This window comes from Muscardinus avellanarius, assembly GCF_963383645.1.
Source record: "Muscardinus avellanarius genome assembly, chromosome: 1".
NCBI lineage: Eukaryota > Metazoa > Chordata > Mammalia > Rodentia > Gliridae > Muscardinus > Muscardinus avellanarius.
Window position 1 is genome coordinate 17522350 of NC_137786.1, and position 20469 is coordinate 17542818.

At 33.5% G+C, this 20469-nt stretch overlaps 1 protein-coding gene across 3 annotated transcripts in view; it reads right to left on the minus strand.

The window, feature by feature from the left end:
- Positions 1-20469, minus strand: part of CDH18 (cadherin 18) — a gene marked incomplete at both ends in the record, with an annotated part of 341945 nt that overhangs the window by 3009 nt on the left and 318467 nt on the right. Inside the window, one exon of one of the 3 annotated variants that reach the window (XM_080704748.1) lies at positions 6554-6805. In XM_080704748.1, coding sequence (XP_080560874.1) covers positions 6554-6805 — 252 coding nt within the window. Of the gene's footprint in view, positions 1-6553; positions 6806-20469 lie in introns of those variants that run through there. The other 2 variants (XM_080704750.1, XM_080704749.1) reach the window with 2 other exon arrangements.

Consider the following 20469-nt stretch of genomic DNA (forward strand, 5'->3'; position numbering starts at 1 on the left):
GGAGGGGAAATACTAGAAAAGCTAAAATGGAAAGATAGAGGACTTGGAAGGCTGAACTTGATTAATGAGGGTCCACATCCGAATATGTGTAAAATTACGAATATGGCATGGTTACCCGGGACAATCACTGTTGGGAGGGGGGAAGGGAAAATAGGGGTGGGAGGGGGGAGCGGGCATCAAGTATAGTTTAAATGTATACCATTTATGTTCAATAAAAAATTTAAAAAAAAAGCTCTTATAGAATTATGGGGTAATTTGCATCCTTCACCAACGAAAGTGCAATGTTTCAGTGCTTGTGTATATCATATTTTCTTAATTAAATATGTTTAGACAAATTCAAATCAAGTCAATTGAACTGTGGATGTATGATGTATTCCTAATGAGTGGATTGCATTCATGTTTGTTCGGCAGGTATTCCTGGTGCATATGGCGCAGTGTAGATAGATACACTAAAAATATGTGTTCTGTAAATGAACGAAACAATCTTTTACTCTTTTGTGATACTGTCATATTGTATGGAGTGAATCTTAATGAATAGTAATAAACTTACTAAAATTATTTTAAAAATAAATTTTTGAAATATACTTCTAGCCTTATTTTATTTTTTTATTTTGAAACAAGGTCTCAAAAGTTACTACACACTGGTTTCAAGCCTGTGATAATAATTCCAATACTTCTGCCTCCTAAGTATTGGAATTATAGGTGTGCACAACTATGACTGATTTTAAAATAGCTTAAAAATCAGTTCATGCCTGCTGATTTTACTTAAGAATAATTTTGAACACTTAAAAACTAAACTAAGAACTGGATGTGGTGGCACACATGTAATCTCAATATTTGGGAGGCTGGGACTGGAGGATCCCAGATTCGAGTTCAGCCTCACAAGTAGTAGTGAGACTCTCATCAACCTAGTTATACCCTGTTTCAGAATAAATAATAAAATAGGACTGGAGGTGTAGCTCAGAGGTAGAATGTCCCTGATTTAGTCCCTAGTATCTCACACACACACACAAACACACACACACACACACACACACACACACACATCCAAAATCAAAATCTAAAAACTGTTTTAAAAATATATCAAGCTTTGCCAGGTGTGGTAGTGCATGCTTGCAATCCCTGCGCTTGGGAGGTGGAGAAAGGAGGATCCCACAGGTTCTAAGCCAGCCCAGCCTCACTGGCTTAAGAGACCCTGTTTCAAAATAAATAAATATATATTTATTTATATAATATATATATATATATATATATATATATATATATATATATATATATATATAGTCTGGAAGTGTAACCCAGAGACAGAAGGGTTTCTAGGAACCCCAGTACCACCATAAAAAAATTCAAGCCCAAAGTATAAGAGGATGACAAATATTATATAAGTTTGTTTGAATCCTTATAAAAACACAAAACCTGGGAGTCAAATGAAATCATTCAAATGGCCCCCCAAATCTCTCAAATTATACATTTGATATAAAGTACCTCTTCTTATATGTTTTTAAAAAATAAAAAATTAAATGAATTATGATGTTATAGAAAAATAAGCTCATAAATCATCCTTTCTTGTTCAAAATTATAAGTAATTTCTGACACATTCTGAAGAAGATTTTACCTGTATAAAATGGATTAAAACTTTAAATTGCTAATGTATTTTTGACAGGTCTTCATTCTAAAACAAGTATTTTATCCATGATTGGTATATATTTTGTTCTCTTGTGTTCATAGTTAAACAGAATTTAAAAGATTTTGATAATATCTTTTCATATAACAACATTAAAATTTATGAGTTTCAGCCGAGCGTGGTGGCGTACGCTTGTAATCCCCATGCTCGGGAGGCTGAGACAGGAGAATCGCACAGGTTCGAATCCAGCCTCAGCTACTTAGTGAGGCTCTCAGCAATTTAGTGAGACCCTGCTTCCAAGTAAAGTATAAAATAGGTCTGGGAGTATAGCCTGGAGGTAGAAAAGCCCCTGGATTTCACCCCCAGTACCACAAAAAATATTATGAGTTTCATATAGTAATTCTAATTAATAAGGAAATTCAAAGACAGAGAATTTTATTTTGTATTTGTTTTATTATATCAATCCTTTGAATTGTTTCTCATTATCATGCTTGGAGTACTAAGAGGACATTCAGTTTCATCATTTGAATTCTCATATAATTCGCCTTTGGTTTCATACTGTACCCCAATATACTCTTCCCAAATACATATCATTGCAATTTTTTTTACCAAAAAATATCACCTCTTTATAATACCATCATTTGTTGGCACTACATTTGGTGAAAGTACTTCAGTCAGGGAGATTATTCTGATTAGTGTTTATAGTGCTACTGATCACATCTAGTTGTATATCTCACTGAAATTTCATATCCACAAAGGAGAGCTAAAAAATTGTTTGAGCTAACACAAGTGACAAACATATCGACAGCTATCTCCTTACTAATTTCACCTTCTTCTCCTATTCCATTGCTCTTCTCACAATGAATGCACTTCTGTCTTTGTTTATTATGGTATTTATATATGAGACTAGGGATGATTCAGGTGCTGGCCTCACCTAGGTCTAATTCAGATCCTCTCCCAATGACTTCTATGCCAAGAGTGATGAAGTTTTGTCCAGCCATGTGCTGCCCTTGTTGTGTGATGTATGGATGAGGTTGGGAGATTAATATCGTATGTTTGGAAGGGAAAGGGGCCTGAGCTCCTCTTAATTTGCAGAAAACTCCGATTGCATCACATGGTCCCTTTACATATTCTTTCCCATTCATCCTAATAGGTATATGAAAAAGATGTTAACATGTATCATTTAAAGTCAGAATCTTGGTTTTCAGACACAATTTTTAGATAAGAAATACACACAAAGAAGAAATCTGATCATATTTTAAAATGTATAGTGTATATTAGCTACAAAAAAATCCCCCAAACTGAACATCATAAAACTTGGCAGATGAGTTTAAGGTCTGTTTAACTGAAACTTTATTTTCAGGGATCTAGAAATTGAGAGGAGTGAATCTGAATGGATTATCTGAGAGCATAGTCAATTTTTAAATTGACTATGTTAAGGTCGGGCTGGGTTTACACAAGCACAGTTGTTTTTTTAAACACAAAGCTAAAGGTTAAAGTAGTCTTCAATATGAAAGTTCTAATTTCACAATTTGTTTCGCTGTTATGACAGTATTACTTCATAATTACATGTTGTGAAATAAAATTTTGCTACCCTTGGTGTTATGAATATTTTCCATAAATGGTGTTATGAATATTTTCCATAAATATTTTGAACTCAAATTAATTTCAATATTATCTTGAAATTACAGATGATTATATTCTAAGTATGTTGTCCAGATATTTTCCAAATACCAGTAAAAGCCTTTATAATGCCATGAGAATATGAGTTGACTGTTTGAACCCAAGCTCAATAAATTATTCTACAAAATTTAGATAAGATTAAAATCATTTAAGTTTTTATATAAAAAATAAAAAAGCAACTTTGTTTCATTAGTCAAAAGAAACAGCAAAAAACTTGCTAATCTTCTTTTGGTTATCCCAGAGGGTAAGATATTTTTCATAAAAGTAAATTAGAAGAAACTATTATTACTATATATATATATATATACATATATATATATATATAATTTTTTATTTTTGGTGGTACTGGGGTTCCTGGAAACCCTTCTACCTCTGGGCTACACTCCCAGACCTATTTTTATATTTTTATTTGGAAACAGGGACTCTTAAGCCAGCACGGCTGGCTTTGATCCTGCACGATCCTCCTGTCTCTGCCTCCCAAGCACAAGGATTACAAGCGTGCACCACCACGCGGCAGAAAGTATTATTTTTATAAAATAATAAAATATATTTTTCCACTATATCTTAAAATGTACTTGAATGTTAAAGACCTTTGGTAGCATATAAGATGTTTACCTTAGTGTATAAAAATAGTTGTATGATGATAAATAAAAACAAAATTGAACATAACCTCCCCACTATAAGTGAACTATCTTTTTAGAAATAAAGAATCTGAACAACTTATATTAAAATCACAGAATTCTATTCTCTGTAACTTCAGTTAGAAACACAAGAAGGACCCAAACTTCTTGCCATTTTGTTGGTGTGACTTTGTGTTTTGAATTTGGAGGGTTAGTGGCTTTTTCTAATTTTCAAAGAGAAAAACAGAAATATTTTAATGTCCAAAGAAAATTGCAGTTGAGACCGATAAATATATATCCAAATGAAATTTCAGAGCGTAATTTCCCTGGGTCCCCTCTCTACCATGGATTGACAGTGAAAGATATGTCCTATACATCCCATGTTGATAAGTGCAATCAGGACTTTTGATGTTGAATTTATTTAACCTCTGAGCAGCTTTTGACATTGTGTATTAGGTTTGCTGTGCAACATAGTGCTCTGTCCTATTTGACACCACTTTTTCCCCTGACTTTTGTGCTATTTTACTTTACTAATTTCCTTCCTTCTGATCTCTTCTCTGTCCTCTGCTATCTCACTCCTTTTGACCTAGCAATCACATTGGCATTTCGTCTATTGTCTCTCTATTCTTTCGCTGTGTAATTTCTGCGAAGTTCGCTTCTAGCATCTCTATCTAGCTCAGGGGAAATTACGATCCACACTTAGCAAGAGCCAAATAGCCTTCTTTGATAGTGATAATTCACCCAGATAACTAAGTTTTCAAAGCTTTTGATAACACCTCACGTATTTTGATATTATTCACATTTCCTTAGCTTCACTCAAAATATGCTAATCTAAATCGTGCTTTGTCTGAAGGAGACAACTGCAGTGTCTTTCTAATTGGTTTGCCAACATGCTCTGTTAACACCATTGAATTTGTTCTTATTGTGATCTTTGTCAAATTGAAAATTTTGTGATGGGGCTCTCTTGCCTTGCACCTTCCATTTTGCACGACATAAACAAACCCCACAGCTTTGCCATGCCCAGCAAAGCTCCAAGCCTTTCTTTACTCTTCCTCCATTGCTCTTCCTTTTCAGCCTCAATGTGTTTTACTCTGCACATTATCTACAAAGAAATGTATCTTTCCCCGGTGGAACAAAACAAAGAACATTCCTTATAAGAATATCTCCATTTCACCAAAAGATGTAATTCTTTTTTTGTGTATGCACAGTACCAAGAAAGGAGTTAAACGTAAGTCCACTAAGATAAAGGAAGAAGGGTGAGGAGCCAGGGGAGAAGTAAGAATGTGCCCACCCTAAACTATGAAGCAGAAAAGATTGTTTATTTCTGTCTTGTTATAAAACCTTGATTTGTTATCCTGGTTTTCATTTTATCTGATTTTTAAATCCAGCAGAAAGCCTTTGCAGTAATGTTCAGCTTGTAAAACAGGCATGATAATATGTAGACTACTAAAACAGGTAATATAAAATTGGAAACAGTTTTTAATAAAATAAATTCAAAGCAAATCTCAAATTTAAAGAACTCTTATTGTTTTTAATCTAATCTGATTTAATTTAATCCAATTCAAGGTGTTTTAAGGTAAAGTCATTTAAAGTCAGTATGTTAAAATGCAGCTAAATTTGACAACAAAATAATATTTAAGTCTAATAGAAGTTCAGAGAAGTCATTTATTTTTATTTGTTTTTAAGGTTTATTTTATTGCTTATTATTCATGATACATATTTCTAGTATCAACATAATATTTTGATATATTAGTAGATAGATGATTAAACAAATTACCATGAAAATCATCTCATAGTTATCTCTATCTTTTTTAAGTGTAAGGTAAAAGGACCTAAAACCAAATACTTGGGAATATTTTTAGTATACAATAATTATAATCCACATGTTATACATTGCATCTCTATACTTATTCATCCCATGTCCCTAAAACCCCATGGGCTCATCTTGCTAAGCTGATTGGGGTGAATCCTAGTCAGGTATATTTTAAGATGATGCTACGCATGCTCCTGGAAATTGCCCAAGTCCTTTTAAAGAAAAAGTAGAATATTTTAATTTTTTTTAAATATAAACTTGCGGCCAGGCATGGTGGTGCATGCTTATAATCCTAGTACTTGGGAGTCTGAGGCAGGAGGATTGTGCAGGTTTGAATCCAGCCTCAGCTACTTAGGCTTTCAACAACTTAGTGAGAATCTGTTTTTAAATAAATATAAAATAGGTCTGAGAGTATAGCTTGGAGGTCGAAAGCCCTGGTTTCCACCCTCATTACAACAAAAAAAAGTAAAAAAAAAAAAAAAAAAAAAAAAAAAATATATATATATATATATATATATATATATATATATATACACACACACACACTTGCTAAATAAATAAATTATATATATGTATATACTTGCTAAAACTGTTTCTCTCATATCATTTTTTTTTTTTTGCTGACACTCCAACTCCTCCATCACTTGGTAGTCAAGTTGCTTCCAGTTATTGTATAGTGAAGCTTAATGAAGTAAATCTGTGCTGCCGCGTTTGCATGACCGCATTCTGCATTGCCAATACCTCAGTTCTGTCAAAATGATTCACTCTCATTCAGAATTGCTACTGAGCCACCTCGGGCGCAGAGTGACTTACCCAGAAGGATGACAACACAGAGCAGGATAGCGATTAGGGCTCCTGTACTCAAACCCGCCGAGGACAGGAAGGCTTCCGCATGGCAGGTCCGCACACGCCCATCTCTCTCGCATGCACAAACCCTGATGGTGAGGGTGCTGCTGCTGCTGAGAGAGGGGATTCCACCATCAGAGATCATAATGGGCAGATAATACACATCCTGCATAGTTCGACTAAATCTCCTCCGCCTTGTCAGAATGCTGGCTGTGTTATCTATGACAGACATAACAAAACAAAATATACTTAGTACAGCTGCCATTCAAGATTCACATTTCTTTTCAAGGGTACAATGGTCACATGTATTATTTTCTTTCAGTTTATGAAACGGACAAAGGAACATGAAGGGGTAATTTTCAAGTAGGAACTAAAGTTGACTTTCAAATGGAGGAACCTATTGGGAAATTTAAAAGAGCCAAACTAAAAGGGAAGGAAAGCAATGAGAGGACGGAAGGAAGAGGCAAAAGCATTTTGGACATGGACAGAGCAGATAAACTATCTAAGTACAATGGCCTGAAGCCACTGGCGCCTAAACTTTGTGGAGAGCCTGGGGGAACTTTCCAAATCTGATGACTGTGACTCCCAGTTATAGGAACAGACACGTGTATTCTTAGGCAACTATTCAGGAGAGGTTAAAACATTAAAATGGTACTGATGATATTTTTTTTCTGGAAACACCAGGTTGATTGGTAAGCTGTTATATAAATAACTATGATATGAAGCACTCTTATCAGAAGGAACATACTCTGGAAAAGTTAATGATGATCACATAATCAACTTTTTTATGTGCTTTGAACGCCATGTACTACAATAAATAACTGCATGAAAAATTTATACAAACATGCACACCTAATAAGGGAGGAGTGTTAAATTTATTCTTTTATAGGAAAAATAATTTGTATCATAAAAACTATTAAAAATAACTGTAGACCTAGAATGTAAGTTGCCCCAAAATACATAGGACACAAAGCTGTTGTCTTCTAGGACCCCATTCAAATGATAATGTTGAGTTACTTCTTTATCAATGCACACCAACTAGTATTGATATCCTCAACACATTTAACATACAATATTTTACCATTGTTATTTTTCATTCCAGAATTTCTATTAATCAAAAGATCCTATGGTACATACTTGGATGTACCACTCAGGCTCTCTTTCTGGGAAGACTTGTTGCCCAAGCTTCAAATTACCTGATGGAAGTCACACCCTTCTGGAGCAGCATATAATTAATGGTTCCCTGCTGCAAAGGAATAAATATCAGGCCGTTTCCTATCCAGTGAGATTGTACTGAAGGATTAGTTGGCTCCGAATCTTTTTTTCTGGCATTAAAAATACATGGTGGCTCAATTTCTCCCCCTACTCAATCTGCACTCCAAACCCAAATTCAGAGTCTATTTCCCATAGAACTCAAAGTGGTTATTGCACCTATGAGTTAATTGTATTGCACTAAAAAGGAATCCATTGAATGATTGTTTAGGAACTCAAAACTGGAGTTCTGCTTATAAAGGTATATTTGATAATCATGATCCTATACCGCATAATATTTTTATGATTGTATATTGCTAATAAAAGGTAATGAAAATATAATTAACTTTTCAAATATTCAAGATTATATGGGGTAAAAATACGAATCATATACACATACATACATTTATATAATTATGTTTTTTTTTCCCTTGGGGTATGTTATATAGCAAAAGTAAGTAATCTAAATGAGGAGCTGAATTAAAAAGGATTTTCTTTTCATTTCTTTTACTTTTTTGGGGGGGGGTGTTACTTCAAGTTAACCCCAGAGTCATTTTTCTAAGCTTCACCCCAGCCCTATTTTAATTTTCTCTTTGAAACAGGGTCTCACTAAGCTGCTGAGGGATTTTGCTAAATTACTGAGATCCTTCTGTCTCAGCCTTCCAAATACTGAGATAACAAGTGTTCACCAGTATAAGAAAAGGATTTTCTTACCTGGTATAAACAGAATTTAGAAAATACTTTATATTATTGGAAGGGATATTTATTGGAAATGCAATAGAAATATAGAGTATGTTTCTAGACGCACACTTCAAGTTCTTAAATAGAAAGCCCTATGACAATTTTCCAGCTGAAGGTTTGACTTTTGAAAAAGAAAATAGGATTCAGGTAGCAAAAGCTTCCCACCCAGAAAGGCTTTAGCACAGAAGAATAATGAGCTCTTGACAAAGGATATTCTGTTCTTCACCAGAACTGCAAAAAATGTACTTGGCAGAAGGTTCATGAACTTGAACAAGAAAACTTGAACATTGAAATAGAACATGAAAGTATCCAAACAAAGACACACAAATTAAAAATTAACATGAGTAAATAAAAGGAAAATATGGAAGGCTAGAGCACTTATGAATGAGAATGTTATTTGTCAACTTCAAACAATGGACACTCTCTGATAAAGTGCACCCTGGCTTGGTTCTTATTTTTAAATCTAAATGGTTTAGATGAAGATAGAAACATATGGAATTCTTAGATCTGAAGCTCATATAGCTCATATATTGGCTTAATATTTAAGGCCCTATGGAATAGCTAGAATAAATATCATTACATGTTAAAAATATATATAATTAGAATGGATTTTAGATGGTAAACTGGAGATTTTAGATGCCATAGATTTTGAAAGTATTTTATTTGTATTTTTGTTTAGTCCTCCAGCAACAATAAGAACCATTCATAATTAAATGCTATTAGAGTTTATACATGAAACAGTGCTGTTGTGGTGTTCTGCAGAACTCCTTTCACATAATGGGTCTTTGATCAATAATGATTTGAACTGCACACAGCAGGAACTTGTCTGCTGTTACAGCTTCTTATTATGCTACTGTGTATTAAGAAATTAAGGCCAAATGAACAAAAAGAACTAGCAATACTCAAGCAGCAGGATCTCTTTATGGTTTCTTATGGCTTTTAGTGCTTCTCTTATGTCTCCTGTCTTCCCGTCTGTCAATTCCAGGATGAACCTAATCTCAGTTGTCAGACTCTGGGCCCCACCTGTTCATTTAAGTTTGTAAACAACTTCTTGGCCTCCCTTGTCTGTCTGCCACACTACAATTGTATGATCCAATATGTCATTATGATTTGATTCACAGCCTCGAATGTCATGCCTTTGACCATCTGCCATGCTGCTTCTTGATAATCTTTAAATTTTACATAAACTCAACCATTCTTTGTCTAAGCTTTCTGCTTTCAGATTCACAAATAATGCTGGATAAAGGTTGTAACCATTTAATTGATCTTACTAAGTGTGTAGAGAAACCTTCACTGTGCTCTCAGAGGAGATTAGAAATCAATCTATTAATATTTATTCATATTGATATTTATTCTTTACCAAATGCCAAACAGCATAGCTGTTCTACATTTCTTTGTGAGACCTGTTCTCTGACTCTTAACAAGAAAACTTCATAATGGAAAAGAAACTAAATATGTTATAATTTTTTAACTCCATTTGAAAACTCCATTTGCCATTATTTTATATATAAGTGTTAAATGCAAGACAGTATATCAGAGATCATATACATTATATACAAACACCCACACAGGTATGGAACAAAGATATAAATTTTATAGACACCGGGCGTGGTAGCCCACACTTGTAATCCCCACGCTTGGGAGGTGGAGACAGGAGGATCAGGCAGGTTCTAAGCCAGCCTCGCTGGCTTAAGAGACCCTGCTTCAAAATAAAAAAATATATATATATAATAGCTCTGGGAGTGTAGCCCAGAGCTAGAAGGGTTTCCAGGAACCCCAGTACCACAAAAAAAAAAATATTTAAGACAAATCTGCTCAAGAATAAGCATGTTAACTTAGAAGGATGGGAAAATAAAAATATAAACTTTTAAAAAGAAAAGCCAAACCCCAAAATCTACATAACTCATAAACATAGCAAAATAATAATACAGTTGTAAAGAAAAGAGCAATAGTTCAAAAAAAGGAATATGAACCCAAACAGGAACCCTCTGCCCATTATTTATTACATCTTAAAGAAATAGTATTTTTCTATTAGTAAATGAATGGCACAAAGCAGAAGAGATTATATTTGGAGTTTCTAGATTTATAAACCTGAAGGAAGTTAAAAGTGAAAAATTTTTTATGTATCATTTTATTTTATTTTTATACTTTTATTGGTACATTATAAGCTCAAATCTTTAGAGAGCTTTGGTGACCATGTTATTTTACTTTAAAAATTGTTTAACATTTCACCCACCTTGCACAGAGGGTGGGCCAGATGACTTCTATAGCTTGGTGTGGTTCTTAACATGGAAGAAATCAGAAGAAAGGAGTAGAACCACATTTTCAAAACAGGAGTCAAAATAGAGTGGTAGGGGATGATAAAAACAGCAATAATTTTATTTAGTTTCCCTACTTTTTTTACATCGTGCATATGAGTTAGCTGTCTTTCCTTTGTCATTGTGAGCTGGCAAACCCAGAAAGAAAGAAAAAGAAACAAGTCACAATGACAACAAAACCCTCAACAGCATTTGGAACAACCAAATGAAATTGAAAAAAAACAAAGCCTATTTTCTATCACAAGCAAAATGTTTATATATAAAAAAAAATCACTACATTTGAAATTCACTCTTTTCTGTTTTAGGGCCAAGATTGTATACTGACTACTTAACTTCCTACTTGCCAAGCTTCGAGTGTCCACCTTCTGATAAAGCGCATTTTAATTCTGTCAGGGGTAGCTGAATAAAGGTTAAGAAGTGCAGAATCTGAGATTTTAGCGGGAGGAGGAAGGGGAGCCACAGTTAGAATAAAAAGGGTGCATCCCAGCCTCCTCACTGACATGGGGAGAGTGACTCAGCAGCACCCAGCTGCTGCTACATCCATTAGAGAATGTGCCAGGCTTGATTTGTAATGCAGGGAAGATTATGTGTGCACTATTTTGCTTAGGGATGGGAGAAATCTCTAAATGTTCTCTTGAAACCCTGTGGATAAAAACAGAATTTTAAATGGTCCTACTCTGTAGAGAAATTAAGCACATTACACTACCAGCTGTGAGTGCCTGTTCGAAGGACAAAAATAAGCTATGGGGATATTGACTGCTACAAATCTGACAAAGTTAAAGAAACATAAACATTCCCTAAAACTGTGATTTTTCACTGTGTAATAAATAGAATACCTGCATTTCTGTACTAATACACTGTAAAATTTGAAAAGACTCTAAAAGATGCCCTTCTAACTGTTACACCTGCAACACTGAAGAGGTCCTTTACCATAACCTTTATGAAAGGTAAATTTAAAGTTAGCTATCGTACCAACAACCCCAAATAGCCTCCCACATAGCAGTATTGCCTATGTTACTCTGTATTTTATGAAAAACCATAAGGAAACTTAATAGAGAATACAATGCTCACTTTCATAAACAGAAATTAATATTGCCAAAGAAATGTAATGGAGCGAAAGCAAATGTACTTGATATATTGCAGTGCGGTAAAAAGGACAGTGTTATGGTTTGTGTCTTAAATGTCACCCAAGGACCATGTGCTGAAGTCTCTGTTGGCAGCCTGTGGTACTACAGGGAGATCATAGAACTTTTAGGTGTTGGGGATGAGAAGAAGAAAGAGAAGTCACTGGGGTGAGCATTTGAAAGGGAGATTGGGACCTGGCCATTTCCTCTTTTTCTTCCCAGGCACTCAGGCAAATAGATTTTTCTCTACCGTGTCCTCCTAACTATGGTGTTCTGACTCACCACAGGCCCAAAGTAATGAAGCCAAGCGACCAGATACTGAAAACCTTCAAACTTTGAGTCAAAATAACCTTTGCATGTTCAAGTGGATTGCCTCAGATATTTTGTCACAGCAATGGAAAACTAAGACAGTGTACAAAATGATTTGGCAAATATGATTCAAAATAATAAATTTCAGCTAGGTGTGGTGGTATACACTTATAATACCAGTATCATAGGAATCTGAAACAGAAGTATCTCAAGTTCAAGGCCAGCCTCAGCAACTTTACAGCACCCTCAGCAACATAGTGAGATTCTGTTTCAATAAATAAATAAATAAATAAAATAGAGCTGGGGGTGTAGCTCAGAAGTATGCCCCTGAGTTCAGTCCTAGTACAATGAAAATACTAATGATAATAATAATAATTTAATAATGTTGAAATAATTTAATTATAATTATAATTTGCATTGATTTAAAAATGATGTGCTATTTCAATGCATTCAATTTTATAGAAACAAAAAGTACATACCAAATATGGTAACCTAGAAATAGTACTTTTGATAGCAAATTATCAAAAAACACAAATATTTTCAAATTGAGAAGACACGTTAAATATATTTTAGAGCCCTGCAAACACATTGAGATAAGAGTATACACACACTTACTGATGGTCTTTCTCCTTTCTAAATTCTGTGTAATTTATAATTGTAGTATATACTTAGACTTAAGCATAAGACTTAATCTGGCAAATCTCCTCGCATTAAGTAAAGCCTACTCTCTCAAGAGATAGCATGGAGATCATGAAATGGAACAGACTTGCTATGGTAGATTAATGATAATTTATAGCAAGGGTTTAGGTTACACTTGCATATTGCAAAAATGAATGAGCAAAGTATTCTAAGTGCAGAAACCTGGCTCAAATGTAAATTTATAAATTTTGTCATATTATGGCAAGAGTTCATTTACTATAGATATCAAGTTAAGGAGTTGAAATTTTATGATGAGTTTTTTTTTTTTTTGGTGGTGAACCTAAAAATCTTATAATTTAAAAGAAAGATGATAGAATAAAAACTATGTTTTGTCAGCAAATGTTTTATATTTTTCTTTTAATTTAAAATTACCTTCCAAGCTTCAAGTTTTAATTGTAAATACAATTATCTACTGTCAGTATATTAATGATAAATATTATATAATTATTAAAGAAAACATTCACAATATGTATTTCACACTACATGTCATCAAAATAAATCCTTCACTGGTTATTCTCTAACTTAAATTTATTGTTATATAATAAGTTGGGGCGATAAATTTACAAACAAGCAGGATTTTTCTGGGGAGATAACACAAGTTTTTTTGTTTTTTTACCTACCACAATTTGGCACTAAAGCAAACAAAGAATGAATGACAGAGTATCAGGATATGTTATTTATTTTGGAGAATAGAATATAGCACAGTATTTAATATTTAGTATTTTTAATAGTAAGTTAAAAGGCCACTGAATCTCTTCTTTACCACATGTACGTGGCTAAATTTTTTCTAACAAATATAAGTGATAATGCATCTCCCATCTCAAATAGTAAATTTTCACCTAATTGAAAACTGTTGTCTGATTCACTTTATCTGGTGGAATGGACTCTACACTTTAAAGTCACACGGCCTTCCATCTTTTTTAACTATAAGCTTTTAGTGATCTCTATAAAGTCATTTACATTTCACTGCCTTGAATTAAAAGTTGTATTTCATATCATTCTTCTTTCTTTGAATAGATAGCCAATACCTATGTGTTTTAATTTCTTTAATTATGGACCACATAGATCACAGTCTTACACCCTGCACGGATTATATTAACACTTAAAAGATTAAATAGTAGAAGTCAATATTCACTTGTGAGCTCACCAAAGAATTTCTCTTGGATGGATGATATTTTATTTCCAAGAAAGACCAACAAGAGCAGTGATGAATAGTAAGGTGGTGAGATCTGAAGTAGTCTATGCTGGACCTCAGGTGGGAAATATGAACCAAAGAGATAGGATTATGTGTAGATTTTCTGTGCATGGTGTGTGCATGTGTGTTGAAAGTTGTTTTTTTAATTAAATCCAATGAATAAATATATTCTTTTGAAAATATTAAATGTGCATTTAAAATATTTCTAAGAAGTATATTTTTTCATATTACTATTGCTTTAATATATGATTATTTCCTACATTTAATTTATTGTTTCTGATGGGCATTTAATCACATATTGAATATTTTATATTTTATATTTACCATTAAAATATTTATTCCTATTTTATCTTATTTTCATTGGTTGCAATAACTCCAGGTGGTTTTGGTAATGGAATTTTATTACATATGATACAAAGTTTTTATACTTTCTGAAAAATTCAGTAGTTTAAAACAGCTTTCTGTATTTGTTAAGTGAGTTATATCTTAGGTAGGAAGAGAATTCCTATCAAATACAACTAAAAGATACACTATTTCCTTGTAATTTTAAGAGCTATATTTTGGCTCCATTAAATCACTTTACAATTTAAATTTACTATCTATAGCCAGGTGTGGTGGTGGAGACAGGAGGATCGCGCTGGTTCGAAGTCAGCCTCGCTGGCTTAAGAGACCCTGTTTCAAAAAAACTATATAAAATTGGTCTGGGAGTTTAGCCCGGATGTAGAAGGGTTTCCAGGAACCATAGTAACACAAATAAATAAATAAATAAATAAATAAATAAATAAATAAATAAATAAATAAATAAATATAATTTTACTATCTACAGAATTATTTCATCATTTGTCACATTAGGAATTTCTCTGGGATACACCTATATCTTTTCCATCATAAAGCAACATCTTCTTTCACTGAATGAAGTTTCTTAAGTTACATTGATATTTTTATTCTATTCATTTTAATTATCTTCTATATTATTTTTATGACGAGTGGTACTTAATGTGTAATTTTATTTTTTAATTATTTTTACTTTCTTTAAAAGAATAACACTAATTATTATCCATATATCTATGTTTTGCAGAAGACAACAAGGGCTGGAGAAAGCAAGAAATGGACTAGGATCTCACATATAATTAATACTGAAATATTGAATCATTCTACAAGCAATCTTTGAAACATCTTCTATGTTGCTTCTCCTTTTGATCATTAATTCAGTTTTCAGTAGTGCCCACTGGAATTTTATCATCTTAGTAAAATCTTAATTGGCAATATTTTCATGTTTCAGTGTAAAAAGTCTCATTTAGATTCTTAAGTTTAATTTCTCTTGCTTATATAAAATGTGCTGCAATAGATAGTATGTGTTCTGTGATGTTCCACTTTGGAGAGTCATTTAAACTATGATTCCAGGATTACGCTGATCTGGTAAGCAATCATGGTACATTTGATCTAGAACCTAAATATTTTTTGTACATTTCAAAGCCTCTCTACTTTGGAGGTGACCTTCAGGATTCATTCATAGGACAAGTTTATTTAGCTTTATGTGCTATTCCAATATTTTAGAGAAAGATGAGTTTATGATCAGTTATTTCTCATACATAATTACTGTTATTGGACATCATTTTCAGATATCTGCTAAACTGATCTTATCTTTCAATGCCGTCTGTCTGCCCTAACCCTCAGTTAGAGTCTGCACTTTGAAAACACAGTGCCTTCAGTTATGGTAAATTGCAGCAATTATGTAGAAGTGACAAGATCCACAGAGTGAACAGAAACGGAAGATTTGGTTGCAGTAGTGCTGGCATAAAGAGTGACAATAGCTCATCCTAATACTCAGACATTTTGGAGAAGATCTATGTGCTTCAATGTTAAAGAATACATGTCTCCAAAGAGAGCAAAATATGTCTTGGTAAAACTGCAAAATTAGGCGACAAGAACAATAGGAAATCTCTAGACATAAAACATACTTTAAATAAATAATATCAAAAGTATCAAAATAAAGACACATAAATTAAAAATTAACATGAGTAAATAAAAGGAAAATATGAAAGGAGAGAGCACCTGTGAAGGAGAATGTTATTTGTCAACTTCAAACAATGGACACTCTCTAATAAAGTGCACCCTGGCTTGGTTTTTATTTTTAAGCCTAAATGGTTTAGATGAAGATAGAAACATATGGAATTCTTAGATATGAAGCTCATATATTTTGCTAATAGCATTGAACAAGGTCCTTTCTTTCAAGGCTGATTTATATCCCAACTATTTAATGAAACTGTTCCCAAATAACCCTGCATTTATTGCATAAAGCAAGGTGGAGGTAAAATAAGTACTCTAGACTAACTAATACTCTACTTATAACAAGGAAGAAAGTCTTAAAATGGTATCAGAAAATTGTTGAAACAAATAGATAATGGACAGAGTAAATTCCAGACAGGGAAGTCCAGAGAAGTAAAGTGTGAAGTATCTGTCCTTCTGTGGGTATTTGTTTATACTAAGAACTAATGAGATGCTGGGATTACACACTGGAGTCAGAAACTAGGAAAGCATTTGGAAGATTCTTGGGCCTGTGAACAAATTGGAAATCGACAGGCCTCAAATGTATAGACATGCCCCATCCTCCCTAAAGCATTTGTTAAGTTGAAAGGTTAAACTGGAAACTAAGTCGGAAGTTCAGCAGAAAGCTAAAGCCTTGAGCTAAACAGCTTTGGAAATCAAAGAAGAGCTTAATGTCCATATCTTGATGTTGAACAGACACTGATTCAAGTTAAGGCCTCAGGGGAGTGCACAAGCAGGCTTTCAGTAAAAAGCTCTGGACTCTCACGTTATAGGAAGATGGGCAAAGCTGAGGTACACTGAATCTAAACTGAACTGAAAATCTCAGCTCTACTTGTATTAAAGCCACAATCCCCCTCTGTAAGTGCTTACCAAAGAAAATAGTGGATACTCTCTGTAGAAATATATTATCTTCTGAAACTCTTCTAGTGCTAAGACTCAAATGTTTTTGTTCCTTCCAAAATTCAGGTGTTGGAAACGTGATCAATGCAATACTGAGATGTATGCTAAACTAACTCCTCTTTCAAAACAGTCTGTCCACCTCAACCTTCAGTTAGAGTTTGTACTTTGAAAACACAGTACCACGGGGCATGTAGAATTGTGGCAGCCATGGGAAGGTGATAGGAGCAGCAGGTGTCAGAAATGGAAAAATTGGTTGCAGTGGTGCTACCGCATATCATGAAGATCTTGAGAAAGCTCAATCAGGGGATCTGCAACGGCGTAGATCCCCCATGAAATATGCCTAGCATTCCTTTCTTCAAAAAATTATTTTAGGATTATTTGGATCAATATGTATAATTGGAATTTTATGTATAAACATTAAAACTAAAACTGATGGGCAGCGGCTTGTGAGAGACTCAGACAGCAAAGATTCTTTCCCAAGGATAAAATTCTTGGGTCAAACAATAAGTTCAAACTGACCTTAGTTAGAGCCACTGTATCAGATTAGGTTTGAGTCAGCTTTATGAAGTAGGACAAAGCATAGTATGATTAATTAAATGTCTGACACCCCGACCTGATGTATGTAAATAACATTTCCTGTCCTTGAAGATCCTGCTTGCATGACTATGCACTTGCTTTTCTGCCAACAAAAGAAATATAAAAGTTGTAACAAATCCTGAATAAAACAGAGAAGTTTGAATCTGAATTCGTGTGGTCTTCTTTTCTCATCTACCCCGGTTTCCCCTCACCTTCACACGAACCTCGACTCTGCTAGGGCTGGACCCCAGCACAGTGGTGACTGGCATCGAGTGTGGGAGGTGGTAGCTAATGGAAGATGAATTGTTCAAGCCACAGTATAAAGGCTTTGGGGAGTGGGTCCTTTCCTTTTTATTGCTTATATGGGCAATATTATCCCTCCCTTTTGGAGGATACAATTTTAGGGCTCCATATTTGAAGTAGAGACTAAAGACCTAATGAAACACCAAATGATTTTGGAAATACCAGCCTCCACAACTTTGAGAAGTACATTTCTATCCTTCATAATTACTCTAGTCTTATGTCCCCTCTCTCTCACTCTCACTAAACAAAAACAAACAAAAATCCCAGTATTTGATCCAGATGTTAGAGGAGGCTGACCAATGATAGTGAAATCCTTAGACTACTATATTCAAGAAAAATAGAGGAATATATTTTAAGATCTTCCTGATTTTTTTTTGTATGTACATACAAGGAAAAATGGTTGTCGATTTTAGCAGTAAGGGTTTGGATCACATTTTGTTTTAATGGATGCATTTTTGGGATAAGACTCCTGCTTCCCTAAGCAGATCATTAGCTTCATGTGTCTGTTTTCTACCAATATATCCCCAGCATATGTCACAGTGAGTAACAAAAACTATGCCCAAAGTAAAGAATCTTTCTTACAACAAGATGAAACATTCAAGAAGACATTTGTTTCACAATGTTCAGACAAATTAGCAGATTCCAACTTAAGGAGGTATAGAACATACGGCAAGACATAGCAAATGAGGGGGGAGATCTCAAAAACATAAAACATTGTTTTAATTTGAATATTTAGCAAATATTTCTAGTTATTAATAGGGCAATCCCATAAGAGTTTAGATAGGGTAGATCCTCTTAGTTCTCAAGAAGAAAATAGCTACATTATTGATGGTAGGGATAAACACTATTAAACTATTGTCTCTGACATTAATTTAGCATAAATGCACTTATAATAAATAAATATGTTCACTTGTGATACTTTTTAGGAGAAACTATATAATAATCTCTTATGGTATGTGAAGGGTCCTTTCTGAGATTGTGCCATACTTGGTGCAAAAGTAAACTTTCTTGCCACTATGTTAGGCTTTTGGGAGGAGACACAATGATTTGGGGTCCGAAATAAGAGAAGTTTTAATTATGACACAGAATTAAGCATGGGCACCCATTCATATTAATTGCCTAGTATTGACTTTTAAATTCTTGGTACTTAGGCTTATCATAAATGTACATTCCTTTCTCATTTTGGAGATCTAGGTTTCTCTGCACTCATTTGTTAGAAGGCTTTATGGGATATATCACTAACTAATGGCTTTCTGATGATGTGCCTTGGGTTGGAGGCTATGTCTGTTTTGTTTTGTTTCTCTGAATTAGTACTTTCATGTGAGCAGTAGGCTTAGAAAAATAATGGCTTTAATTTTTTTCTTCTTGATTTCTTTCCTTATGTTCTGGGGGCATGTAAACGTCTACTAACTCATGCAATGCACCTCGGGTCCAGTAGTCTTGGGTTTTTTATTTCATCTTTTTTACATTATTATCTATAATTGTCACTCTGTGGAGAAAACCTCATATAATTCTAATACTTTTACATATCATTCATTTCCATAAAGCTACAAAGCTAGTATTTCTAATCATGATTAATGCTTGTAAAAATTGAGGCTTAAAAGGATAAGGGGATAAACTTTTTGTAGCACAATGAAAACTTTTGCTTAAGCACATATTTTCGGTTGTGCACTAACACTTTTGGAAATAATTGTTTTTTTCTACCAAAGATAATTTTTTTATAGTTCCTTCAACACTGAAAGAGTGTAAAGTATTCCTGGAAATATATTAAAACATTTTTACCACTATAAAACTGTCCACAGGCTTTTCACTCTCAACATGGTTTGGCTGGTTTAAACATTTATTTGTTTGGACAAAATAGTTGCTGAAAAATGTACACAGATATCCTTTGAAAAATACAGTTATATTCTGAGAGTCTACTTTATATGTGAGTTCTAATATTTGGTATATTTTCATATCACTGATTTAAGACATTTTAAATATTGTCATTAATTAAATTCATAAATCCCAGAAATAATAATGCTGTTTAAAGAATTTTTGTTAGTAATTTATGTTTTAACAGTCTTAAATACCCTTGTTTTTTGAAAATAATTTCAAAGCCATGTCTATGTAGGTTAAATATTTTTAATTTAAGACATCTCTAAAGCTTAATCACATTTTCACTATAACATCAAATTAAAATAATTTATTACATGTGAAATAAAATTATTGAAATGAAAAAAATCCAAATAAAATAAAAACCTGAGTATCTACCTATTACTTTAATCTATTAAGGAAACAATCTCAAAGCCACCTTAAATTATGTAATTGTTTGAGATGTGGGAAAATGTTAAAAAAATTAAGTTATTTACATATTTACTTATATTGAACATATTTAGCTTACATGATGTAATGTTATAATGTAAGTAAATTTACAGC